The sequence below is a fragment of the Homarus americanus genome, unplaced genomic scaffold (genome assembly GCF_018991925.1).
Source record: "Homarus americanus isolate GMGI-L3 unplaced genomic scaffold, GMGI_Hamer_2.0 scaffold45698, whole genome shotgun sequence".
NCBI lineage: Eukaryota > Metazoa > Arthropoda > Malacostraca > Decapoda > Nephropidae > Homarus > Homarus americanus.
Genome location: NW_024735554.1, coordinates 11,388,583 through 11,401,774, shown reverse-complemented (window position 1 = coordinate 11,401,774; position 13,192 = coordinate 11,388,583). Strand labels below are relative to the sequence as shown.

The following is a 13,192-nucleotide window of genomic DNA, read 5'->3' as shown; positions in this document are numbered from 1 at the left end:
GCAGCCAAATATAGAAAAACCAGTGGAAGAAAAATGTTTGCACTGAAGTGGAAAATGAGGTCAAAGTTGTGAGTTGCATGATAGTTCTTGTTCTGCTTGTACATAAGTCATAACATAACTGTCAAACCAAAATTGAGCTCTTAAGTTTCAAAACTCAAATGGAATTCTATGATAAATTGTAGTCTCAAAATAATGCATATGCCTTTTGCTATCCTATTACTGGCATTAATCATGTTTATTAAGTAAGATAAATTTTACATACTTAAGATCAGACAAACCCAAATGAGGTATTCCTGGTAAGCCAGGTAAGGCAATGTGTGAAGCTGTAAACTTCAATTCTGCAAATATGTGTTATAGCACTTCTGTTGGCCCTGAAGAGGGTAACTAAAATAAGAATTGGCCCTCGAAAGGTTTCGAGTTTGACACCACTGCTCTAAAGACAGGGAAGAATTTGTTTACTACTGAAAGTGCAGATACAGTCTCTCCTCGACTTATGACGGGGTTCATGACCGACGACCAGGTCGTAAGTTGAATTGGTCGTAAGTCGAAAATGCGAAAATAATACATAGAAATTCTAAAATGAAATACGGTACAGTAAAAGTAATCAATAATGAAAAATGAATATAGTGTTACTGTGCACTTACCTTTAACGTAGTCAGCTGAATGCACACAGGGCCTCAATAATTTTTTAATTAAACATGGAGACTACATTAATTGGATGAAGCAGAGGAGGAGAGAGGGCTGGGTGGGTCATCAATTTCTCTTTCTTCAGACAGGCTAACATACTTGCTGGTTGAAGGTATTGGATCATCCTTAGGGAGTGAAGAGGCAGCAGAGGTGGGGCGTGAGGAGACAGCAGTGGGGGACTTCTTAAAATATATGTCCAATTTAGACTGCACAGTTTGCCTTTTCTTTTCATTGTAAATCTCCCTGTAGCAAGCAAGTGCATCTTGGATCAGTCTGTCAACTTTTGCAAAACACTCAACATTTTGATCCATTTCTTCAAACATTTGCATCCCCTTATAAATCGTAGCACATGCCTCTGCCTTGTCCTTCAAAATTGTTGATATCATTGAGTGAGAGAAGCCTAGGTCGCGTGAAATGGTTGCTACCATTTTTCCATTTTCATATTGCATTATTATTTTCATTTTCATCTCAAAAATAATTGACTGTCTCCTTTTCTTATCAGCACCACGAGAACTATCACTTTTACGCTTGCCAGCCATTTTAAAGGGAATTAGAAACAAAAATTTTGTCAGTACACTAACATCAACGACGGCCAAACACCAACTGAGCTGGCTACGGCGTGGATGCTGTACACCACGAGGCGGCCCAGCCCACGCTGTCGTACGGGATGGAAACGTTTCGGTACTAGAAAATACGTAATTTGAAAAATATTTTATACGACTACGGCGGTCGTATGCCTGGGTTGTCGCAAGTCGAGTAGGTCGTATGTCGAGGAGTACCTGTATATCATTGTGGGAAATACAGAAAATGTATGGGGTACACAGGAAACTGTTATACTGTACCTATACAGTATGCTGTCCAAAGTTTTGATAGGAAGAGTGAAGCATGAGTTAGTGGGAGTGTCCGGCTGAAACACAAAATTTTTTAATAATAATTGATCAATCAATAACAATTTCTTGTCAGCAATTAAGGACACATGTTACATTGTTACTATACCCCTGAATTGGTTCTGCATAATCCATGATATCTAATTTTTCCCTTATATTCTTATCAATTTTCAAAATCCTACTTCTCTATAATTTCTCGCTAAATTACATTGAAATTCATATGGAATATAAGTAATTTATTCTTATTGAACGTAACATATAGATATTTCTGATAATCGCTTTTGGATTGAGTGGATGAATTTTTTTTCCTAACTTACCATTTTTTTCTCCAAATATTTATTAAGATAAATCAGCAAATAGTAAACAAAACCAAATATAAAGAAAATTTATATGTTACGCAACGCACAGTATGTTATTCTACTACTACTTACTTTTTGTTTTATTAGAATCGGCCCATAAATGGCCAAACCTTAGGGATTTGAAGGTTAGAAAAACTCGTTCTGAGATACGGGCCAATAAAGGTGGCCTGAGAGCAACTCACGATCATACCTCACTTTCGCATGTTTGATGGGTCACTGACTTTCATGACGATGGTCTCCTGTGGTTAGTTAGCTGGGAAAGGTGTCAGATGCTGATTGTTATCAAGTGATTGGTATTACACCGTTTCACATATACATTGAAACATTGTTATATACCTATATGATATATTTCATAACCGAATGACAGAACACATATCGAATGACTTTCTAATATAACTGTTCGTTCATGCTAACGGAAATGATTGAAATAAGTTATGAAATTGACAGATGTGAACAATAAAACGACAGTCTGCATATGGTTTGAGAATGTAACAATTGGAGAATGACATACCACCATAGGATTTTGACAAACAACATAACTACCATACCCCTTGGTACATTTTACACAGGACGGTCATTTTACACTGAGGGGTTGACCACCCGAAACCATGAAACATCAATCGAAACAGTGGTATGTACCGGAGATTCAGTGAAACAATGAATATGAGGTGACTTGGTACAGTGCATAGTAGGTCTGCCACACTTCAGAAGCATCCTGCTATGCCTTGCAGATGATATCGTCGGGTGTCAGACGAAAATCGTGATAGAATAATTACTCAATATGAAGCTGGAGAGGATTTTCTGGACACTGCTGCCGAGCTACGAATTCCAAGAACCACAGCATATGAAATAATTCGCAAGTTTGTTTTGACAGGAGAAAGACGGGGCCGGCATGGAGGAGGAGGACGACCACCTGTGTTGGATGAAGAGGCAAAGAACTTTTTGGTGATGCTTGTTGAGGCTACACCAATGATCACCATTAGAGAACTTAACCATACACTTTGGAAAACATTACCAGGCAAGCCACATGTATGCAACATGACTGTTTCTAGGGCTTTGGATGCTGAGCTTATAATCCTGAAACAGGTACACAATGTAACGGCTAATCGCAATTCAGAGGACGTGAAAACCGCTTGTGTAGCGTTTGCTCAGTACATGTATGAGGATGTCATTCATCAACATCGTGTGTACATAGATGAAACCGGCTACAACCTGGATACGTGTAGGACCTACGGCCGGGCTCCACGGGGACAACGCATCAACAGGATCATTGCAGGACAGCGTGGCAGTAAAGTGACATTGATAGCAGCTATCTCCAACCTGGCAGGCCTTTTCTATTATGAAATTTATGTAGCATCTGTGACCAAGGAAGTATTAAAAAACTTCATTACCTCGCTAGATTCTGTGCTAGGTCCTGAGACTGATGTGATTTTAATGGATAATGCACCATGTCATGCAGGAATTGAATAGGAATTTGAGGATCGTGTCATCAAGAAGCTTCCTCCAACAGGTACTGAGGATTCCCCAGTATTGATGCTACCCTTTGTTCAGCAAATTACCAGCACTCCCAGACATACTTATGGAGGTGTATTGCACGAGAGGACATCTGGGGCTGAAATCATCATTGCTAACGACCTGTCTGCAGCTTTGTAATGTAAAGGGACCTGGGTGTTGCTGAATTAATTAATTGTCGAGTTTCTGTATATATCGTTTATATACATGCACTACAGTATAGTCAAGAAATTCTGCAAGCAACATAATGTTCCATTTAACATTTTGTTGCTCCTTGATAACGCACCAGGACACTCGCCCCTATTGCTGGATCGTCACCCCAACGTAAAAGTGGTCTTCCTTCCCCCTAACACTACGTCGTTAATCCAGCCCATGAATCAAGAGTTAATTTGCAACGTCAAGGCTGCTTTCTCCACAAAGAAGTTTCGGCTCCTTAATGACTTGACCAACACCAAGGATGAATTGCGCAATGATTCATCACGCGTGGCAGCATGTGTTGCAGGCTATCCCAGGTGGGAGGCAGAGTCAACCTGTGGCAGGAGAGGCTCAGTCTGTTGCAGTGGCATTGGACCTTGCAAGAGAGGCTGCACAGAGTGTTAGAGCTGCAGGCTTCTCCGAGATCACCAACGACGACATCCTGGAGGTAATCAGGCAACCTGAGGTGACTGCCGACGAGATGTTGGAAGATGATGACGTAGGTGAGGAGGCAGGTGGTACGGCAGAAAAAGAAGAACAAAAGTTAAGTCATAGTGATGTAAAGGAGGCCATCGAGTATGTCGAGAAAGTCAAGCTCATCCTTTCAAAAGACCCAGTGAATCACCGCTATGAAGTTACCAATAACCTCGTGTTGCAATCTATGGAGCCGTATATCCAGATGTATCACGACAACATCAATGCTAGTCATCAACGTAATATTACGGAGTTCTTCGCCCGCAATCCACCACAACCACAGCCAGCCCAAGTCAGTGATAGTGACAGTGACGATATGGACTTTGAGGGGTTTGTCAGGGAGGCCCTGCAAACCTCTGTGAATAGTGATACTAGTGATTCACCGGAGGGCCACTAATCTGCCCTCTGCCTCGGAACCAGCCGCCATCCCCGTGTGCCGACCCATCTCTTCTACTAGCGTAAGTGTTAAACACCTTTATATTTGTACAGTAGTGTAGTTTTTTATTTATATATTATGTGTGTGTTTACACCATCATAAAATTAAGATGTTCTTTTTACTACAAGGTACGTATTGTGTCAGAAAAAGGGTAGTCTGGGGTCGGCTCAGTCTCTATTTAAATTAATCCCATATGTTCTGTTATTTCGTTTACGCGTTTCTCGTTTTATGCGGACCTCCACGGGTTCAATTGACCGCGTAAATCAAGACTATACTGTTCTGTATATGCCATTCAAAGCTTATGTTAATTGTCAAATATATGTGTAAAACTATCCAATCTTTTATCATCACTGTCAATATCCTTAGTGCTTTGTCAATAATTTGTAAGTCATCTGTCAAACTATTTTGTTACAGCGTCAATTCATTGCAAGGGAATGTCAAAGGATGAGACATAACGTCAAATCCATAAGTGAACTGTCCTTTATTTCGTTGAACTGTTTGAACTGTTATGTGACAAGGTGTACTTTACACCAAAATATTATTATAAATACTTTTTGACAGCTTTTCCTATGTAAACAGAATGAAGGGGGGTAGAACAAGCATGCATTACTACACAAATATTACGAATTATGCAATAAAAACAAGTCAGCATATTGCAATAGGCAACAGCTTTCCTCGGGAATTTTTCTGAATATTTTCGTAATTTTCCGGTTTTCATCATATTTTCAACCGGACACTCCCCCTAAGAATTTGTTAGAAGTAGGAGCCTAATTCCCTGTAAAAGTATATCTACATTAATGATGTGTAGTATCAGCAAGTTTGTTTACTATTTTCATGGACAAAACAATACAGTACGTACTGTAAAACAAGTGAAAGTTGAAATGATGGATGGAGGTGCAAGTTTGGTGAATAATGGTATGGCATGTGAATGGAAGGTGAGTCTGCACGTGTTTGCATGGCATTGTCTTCATGGGCATTTCAGAATAAAGGTTATCAAATATTAGCGAGTAAGTTCAAAAGAGTGTTTGCTACGAAAAGGTTGATAGTGAGAGTGGAAAAAAAGTGCTGAAAATATAGAGAAGGATAAGAATACAAAATATTACCTTGAAGGGCTAGAATGGATGAAGTAGAATGTTTCTGAGATCTGGGAGTGGACTTGTCAGCAAATGGAATGTAAATGATGTATCATAGAGAAGTGGAAGGATGGGGTAATGGTTGAACTGGTAGTGAGGAGATTGGACATGGAGTATCATATCAGACCATTTTTTACTGCAGTTATAATGATTGAATGACAACTAATGCTGGGAAAATGTTTATGTATATCTGCTTTTATTTCTGGCCACGATGCATAAACCAGAGAAAGCTTAAAAAACATAATGAATTTTATACACAAAAAGTATGGTAGCTAGAAACAATGAATAACAGAGTCTAGACTGGTCTTGACTTCTCACCACCTTAAGCAATAACAGAATAGGGCTTGTGAATAAAAAATAAAAACAAAAGCCAGGTTATGTCAAACCATAAATATAAAGACAAGGTACTCATCAGCAGACAAGTTCTCTGAAATAAACACTAAATTGACATCATGCGCACCCACAAAGGTTCCAGTACAATTCATGAAGGAGATGTGGCTAACATAGTTCAAGTAGTTAACCCACTACATATTAACCTGTGTGAGTGCTGATTTTAAAATATTCAAAATCTGTATATACTGTTCAGAAAAAGAAGTAAAATATATTAATAAAAGCAGACATGTCCATCCTAACAAACAATAGAAAAACTTATTAAAGCCTATTTTTTAAATATGAATAATAACAGACACCTTTAGCAGTTGGTAAGGAAGCTGAAAAAAATTATAACCAAGTTAACATAAAATTAACCATCAAAATTACTCTAAGTTTTTTAGTGAAAATGTTCAAGTGGTGAGATTCAATATTTACAAGAGACTTAACAGAAAAGATCATAACACATCCTCACAACAGCAACTGAGTATTACTCTGTCTTACATCTTCCTTGTCCTCCTCTTCCTCATCAGAGTCTTCAATTCCTTCTTCCTCATCCTCTTCATCCTCCTCTTTCAAAACACTTGCACCACTTTCTCCCCGGCCAGTTAGTGGATCAACCGCGTGTCTCCTTCTATGGCCTCTTCTCGTACGTGGCATTGCTATCGGTCGTAGTGAAAACCTCTGCATGTAGAGTGAGCCACAGTAGATCAAAAAGGTTGTGAACTGCAGGATACCCAGAAAGTAGAGATAAAAGTCAAGGTGGTTGTCATTGATGTTGCCATAGTCAGTCAAGTTGTTGAGCCAGAACGGACTTACTACGTGGAGCAGCGCCGTGCCCAAAAGGGAACCAATGCCTTCCATGGTGTAAAATAACCCCATGATCATGCCTTGGAAGGTCCGGGGGGCAGCAGAATAAGCAAATTCCAAACCTAAAAGTAGAAAATTTGATATAAAATAAAACTCTCTCTTACATCAGGACAAAGAAACAATGCAACACAACACATCTGTTACAGCATTAAGAATCAATGACAGTGAATGAAGAGAGAATCTGTAAATATTTGCTTTTGATTCTGGCCACTCTGCACTGCAGTGGATAAAGACTGGCAAAAGTGAAAAAAAATAACTATTACATAATCACTATGAAATATACAAAAAATTATTGGAATTTCAGCAAAAGTAATTTTGCATCCCACCTGCAATGCTCGCAAAGAGCTCCGCTGCTCCAACCAGAACATATTGAGGAATTTGCCAAAATATGGAAATGTTGACAGCGTTGTAAGTTACATTACCCACAATCTGCTCAATATGAGTAGAATTACTGAAACAAAATCAATTACATTATTAGTATACAAATACCAAAACTTAATATCTGTATTAAGTGCAAAGAAAAAGGGCTAAAGGTTTAAATTTTCTTTGTTATTGTCTGCATAAAGTCAGACACATGGATATAAATGCAAAAAAACATCATCATTTCAAGGTCCCTCTCAGCATGAATGGAAAGAAAAAATATCTTTGTTGTAACTTACTCAGTCCTCCAGAGGAATATTCTGTACGACTCCAGACCTCCAGCAGTCATCACGGCCAATATACTGAACACCATACCAATGCCTACATAGGAGACCAAGTTGATTTTATTCATCTAAAATTACCAAAACTTGAATACTAAAATTAGGTCATTATCAATTAACTGGCAGTTTATAGAAATATGATTCTGCTACCATACAAAGAAAAAGGACATACCAATCCTGAAAAGCATGGACATGCGTATGCCTGCTCTATCCATCACTGGATACAGAAAACTCGTCAAAAGTGGGATGGCTCCAATCAGGAATAGTTGGTTGAACAATGTAAGCCATGCAGCTGGGACCTGTCAATGAAAACAAGTTCACTAGAACCTAACTAATTCAGTCTCCATAAATTCAAAGAACAGTACTGGCTAATTTGTACATTTTTCAGCAAAATATCCAGAAGTTTCAAACAGTTTCTGGCCAATCGTATAAAAATTTTAAATTTTTACAAAATCTACCCACATGGTCCAAGAGGTCAGCAGGTTTGAACATACAGTTTCTCGTTGTGTGGGCCCACTAGGGAACCTACTCATATAATTTGATCACACTCTTTGTATACCTACCTGCTACCAACACATACCTTACTCTTTCTTTTTGGTTAATGTTAACTCCACTTAATTTGTAATAATATTTCATTAACGTCTAGTGAGTATTTACCAAATAAAAAAAAAATAATTGGGGAAAATTTTCAGTTTCAGCCCAAACTACTGTTTGACCATAATTTGTTTTTTTCCCACAGTATTTGGTCTGACTCACATGAATTTGACCTTTATTTCTGTTGCAAACGAATGGTTACTGAGTTAACCCCCCCCCCCCCACCACTAAATTGCTCTAACTGAGTTGGGGCTGAAACTGCAATACTGTAATACCAAAACGTGATTTTAAGGAATACAGTATGGTCTCAAAGCATGTGACGGTCACGTTCTGGGAACCTCGCATAAGAGGGAATTTTTGGCATAATGTATTCGGGTCCCCCTGTATATATACAGTACATATTACCCCTTATCTATACTAAAGTAGCTTTATCCAAGGTAAACAACTGAGTGAACTCCACAAACTATGTGCCCTGTACAGTAGTGAAACAGGTTTAACGATCAATGCTGTAAATGACAGTACAGCACATAAATATTATAAATCAAAATTTTATAAAAGAAAAATCAAAAGGGCTTTGCGTATCTAACTTTCATGATGTTTGAAGGAGCACACATATGACTTATTCACATGGAACCAGCATGCAACTTCAGAGATCAATATGCCACTCCTTAATAATTAAATTATCTTGACTTTTTCTTCAAAACTTCTGACTCTTCAGTATTATTTTTGGAAAAAAATTTGTTTCTAACTTATTTAGAACTCTGGTATACACATTTATTTGTATTATAAAATAATTGAGTTCCCATCATTATATAGTGTAGCAATATTTTGTTTAAAGATTCCAGTGTACGTATATGTTTATAATCAATCTTGGAGAGAATTTATTCAGAATCATTATGGTATCAAATTCATGTTTCAAACAAAATTAAAACAGATGCCATGGATAAAAGTTTATACACCTTTTTGCTAGCTGTAAATATTTACACATGTGACCCCAGCTGATAAAACAGGAGAAGGATAAGAGAATTGTACAAAGTAGAAGAGTGTTTCTTATGGCATACATTATTTCTGCAGTATAATATGTATTGATGAAAAATATAAGCACATACCGTAGTACAAATTAATACTCTTGAGGTTTTCATTAGCAAAATTGTGGGTGGGGGAACATACCTCAAAATGGCATTTTGCGGCCATTTTGAAGCCATGTGCACATGATATTAGAAAATATTCTGAAGTAAAGAGCAATTACTTTTTACAATACAAAAAAGCCTGTGTACAATACTGCATTTCCGAAAAAGTATTAGAATTTTCTGCTGAAAGGGGGTCTGAACGAACCCCCCCGAATCTGCTTTTGATACAGTAAAGCCTTGAATAACGACGTTAATGTGTCCTCCAATATTGCAGTGTAAGGTGCATTGTGTTATCACGAATCATTAATTACCATTAAAATAAAGCAATAATAATGAGATGCGTTCCCAAGTGTGATCTTTTCATATCTTTTGTGTGGATTTTTACCTTCTTTTCCCCCCAAAACAATACAATTAATGAAAATTGCAAACTATATTCTTTAAGTAATGTTTCTGAATGCACCTTATACAATATAAATGAATAATAATATAGTCACACAACTTGGTCCTCCTACAATTACATGTTACCTAAGTAGCATTAAACAAATGAATTTGACTAATTTGTATTCTATGGTTAATTCGAATGGGGGAGAGCTCGTATGACAATCAAAGTTGGTAACAGCCCTCTTAAGTATGCAAGATAAATCAGAACCGGTGTCTCACAGAACAGTAACAGGGAGAGATGGCTGGAACTGATTCCTTTTGGTCTAGGAGACCTTGCAAACAAAATGGTCAAAATGAAGGTGGTATGTTAGGAGGAGCAACTCCAGAATGTGTGTGCACTGAATTAAGTTTGTCACTGGCATGAGGGTCAAATACTGTAATTCCATTGCATTAGGGACAACACTGACATGGAGAATAGGTCTGCTTTGGCCACAGGAATTGCATTTAATGGCTAATTTTCTACAGTTAGCTATGGCATGACCAGGTTGTTTACTGCACAATAACACGGTTCGGTGTATAAGGAGTGAAAGTAACCATCTTATGAGTTACACAGTACATCAAATTGAAAAGGAAAAAAATAGTTGTCAGAATAACAAGGCAGTTGTATCCCAATCGGCTTAGGAACTATTAGTACAAATTTCTTGGGAAACCTACATTCATGCCTTTATAATTCAAGAAGCATGACAGCCCCAAATTGGGAGGGACAATTGTTTCCAAACTAATGACCATACTATCATTGAATAAATGTTTTTACACTAACCATTTACCATGAAGATGCATAAAAACAAAATGTCTAACAGAAAAACTAAACACACAAAATAAGACTACGTACTGTACTTTATCTTGCCATATTTCAAGTTGGTGGGGTAACACGTATGCATCACATGATGAACACAGATATAATAAAACATTCATATGAAGACCAAACTCACACTGAATTTTCTCATCTTGAGTTCCTCGAGCATCTGTTCCTCTGTCTCATTGGTGTGGTTCGAGCCATAAATAGAGAAGCGCATGTGCAACCCCTGGGCCTGAAAACTGGTCTCCATCTGTAAAAAAAAAAATTATGTGTACCGTAATAGCCAGATTTTTTTAATAAGCCAGTATATAAGTATAACACCAATACTATATACTCTACACAGAGATTCTGTATCAGCTACAGGCCCACTGTGCAAGCTATACAGAACAATGGGAAAATTTACTGACCATAAAGAGACATAAATTCTCAGATTACAGGATAACATATGTCAATAAACCTCTTGCAAAGTTACATCACAAAATAATTCATGAGGCACAAATCACAAGACATATAAATTTAATACTTGCCTAATAAAATGAGTAAAGGCACATGATCCTGTTAATAGAAAATTCATCTACCAGACTGCCTCGGCATCCTTTTGCTATTTTTAGATTTGCCCCACCCGCCACCCTGCCTGACTGCCTGTTTTAGCTCATAAAATTCATACAAATTACCCGGCCAGAATATAATTTACATTGCTGGAATTCTTACAATATGATGATCATTTTGAATATAAACATCATAGATTTTGCATTAGACATACAAATTTTAGATAAAATGTTTACTCTGAGTAAATATGTTATTTTTTGTGCAAAATATATGACATTTGTATTCAAAATATTCCTGGTCTTACAAGGAATCCAGCAATGTCAATTATATTATCCTAACTTTAGCTTGAGGTATTATTTATTACTAAAAAGTTAAATATTCTGGTTTTCCCACACATCTCCTTGGGACGGTTGGTGGGGGGGGGGACCGACCGACCATCTGTTACCCTGTGAAGAATATATTTTTTTTTTATTAACTGAAGATATTTGTTTTAGCTCATAAAATTCATACAAATTACCCGGTCAGAATATAATTTACATTGCTGGAATTCTTATAATTTGATGATCATTTTGAATATAAACATCATAGATTTTGCATTAGACATACAAATTTTAGATGTAATGTTTACTCTTGAGTAAATATGTTATCTTTTGTGCAAAATATATGACATTTATATTCAAAATATTCCTGGTCTTACAAGGAATCCAGCAATGTCAATTATATTATCCTAACTTTAATCTGAGGTATTATTTAATACTAAATGTTAAAATTTAGTTTTTCACCCAACATCTCTTGAAGGGAGGATTGGTGGGGGGTGGGGGGGAGGGTTGGGACTGACTGCACGGTTGGAAGAGGGGGGAAGGCAAGTTGGGGTACTTTGATTGACAGATAGTGTCGTGAAGAATATTATTTTTTTTATTAACTGAAGATACAGTGACCCCTCGTTTAACGAACGCCTCGGTTAACGAAATTTCGGTTAACCAACTGCCTTCCATAAGGATCTTCAATTCGGTTAACGAACAAAAATTTGGTTAACGAATTTCTTACGAACCGACCTCAACATGTTTTCGCTTGCACTGACCAGGCAACCAGCTTTAGTGTCAGTCCGCCAATACATTAATCGGTTCTAGGGCTTAAATTCCTTACTATTTTAGTAAATATCAAGAAGTTTATACTATTCAATAATTTTAAAAGTTTAATATTCAATTTTTTAGTCATTTTAACAATTATTGAACAAATTGAAGGTAAAGTGACTAGTTTAATGCGTGGCATCCAGCCTCTTAACACAACAAACAGGCGTTAGTCTCTCTCTGTTTTCACTGGAGGTAACATCTTGCTTGAGACTCTCTTCAACTAAACGCTTTGTTTCTGTGTTTCCAAGCAAATTATTGGTCATTTTGAAATATATTTTACATATTGACAATATATAATGCGGTGTAGTGTTGATTTAAAGAAAATAATCTTGAATTACACCAAGAGAGCTAAAATTTTATGGGTGAAATGGCACCATGGGGTGACTTCTCTTCCACCTCAATGCCTTCTCTTCTTCCTTCTCCTCCACCCCCATTCTAAATCCCATCATCATCATCATCATCATCATCCAGGAGCCTTCTACATACACACCTCAAAGTAAGTGAACCTTTCTACCATTTTTGTTGAATTTAGGAAATTTTCGGTGAGCTGGAACCAATTACCCAAAAACCCATTGAAACAATGGTTTCGGTTAACGAACTTTTCGGTTAACGAACGACCTTCTGGAACGGATTGAGTTCGTTAACCGAGGGGTCACTGTATTTGTTTTAGCTCATAAAATTCATACAAATTACCCGGCCAGAATATAATTTACATTGCTGGAATTCTTACAATTTGGTGATCATTTTGAATATAAACATCATAGATTTTGCATTAGACATACAAATTTTAGATATAAAGTTTACTCTGAGTAAATATAATATTTTTTGTGCAAAATATATGACATTTGTATTCAAAATATTCCTGGTCTTACAAGGAATCCAGCAATGTCAATTGTATTATCCTAACTTTAGTTTGAGGTATT

General features: G+C 37.1%; 1 protein-coding gene across 2 annotated transcripts in view; it reads right to left on the bottom strand.

The window, feature by feature from the left end:
- Window positions 1-4,695: 4,695 nt before the first annotated feature.
- The window catches only part of LOC121871519 (solute carrier family 15 member 4-like), a 54,844-nt gene continuing 46,347 nt past the window's right edge, over window positions 4,696-13,192 (bottom strand). For both annotated transcript variants that reach the window (XM_042373932.1, XM_042373933.1), the window contains 5 exons: window positions 10,721-10,837; window positions 7,796-7,922; window positions 7,582-7,663; window positions 7,249-7,373; window positions 4,696-6,984 (listed from right to left, as the gene is read on the bottom strand). In XM_042373932.1, the coding sequence (XP_042229866.1) occupies window positions 6,524-6,984; window positions 7,249-7,373; window positions 7,582-7,663; window positions 7,796-7,922; window positions 10,721-10,837 (912 nt within the window). In that variant the 3' untranslated portion in view covers window positions 4,696-6,523. The remainder of the gene's footprint in view (window positions 6,985-7,248; window positions 7,374-7,581; window positions 7,664-7,795; window positions 7,923-10,720; window positions 10,838-13,192) is intronic.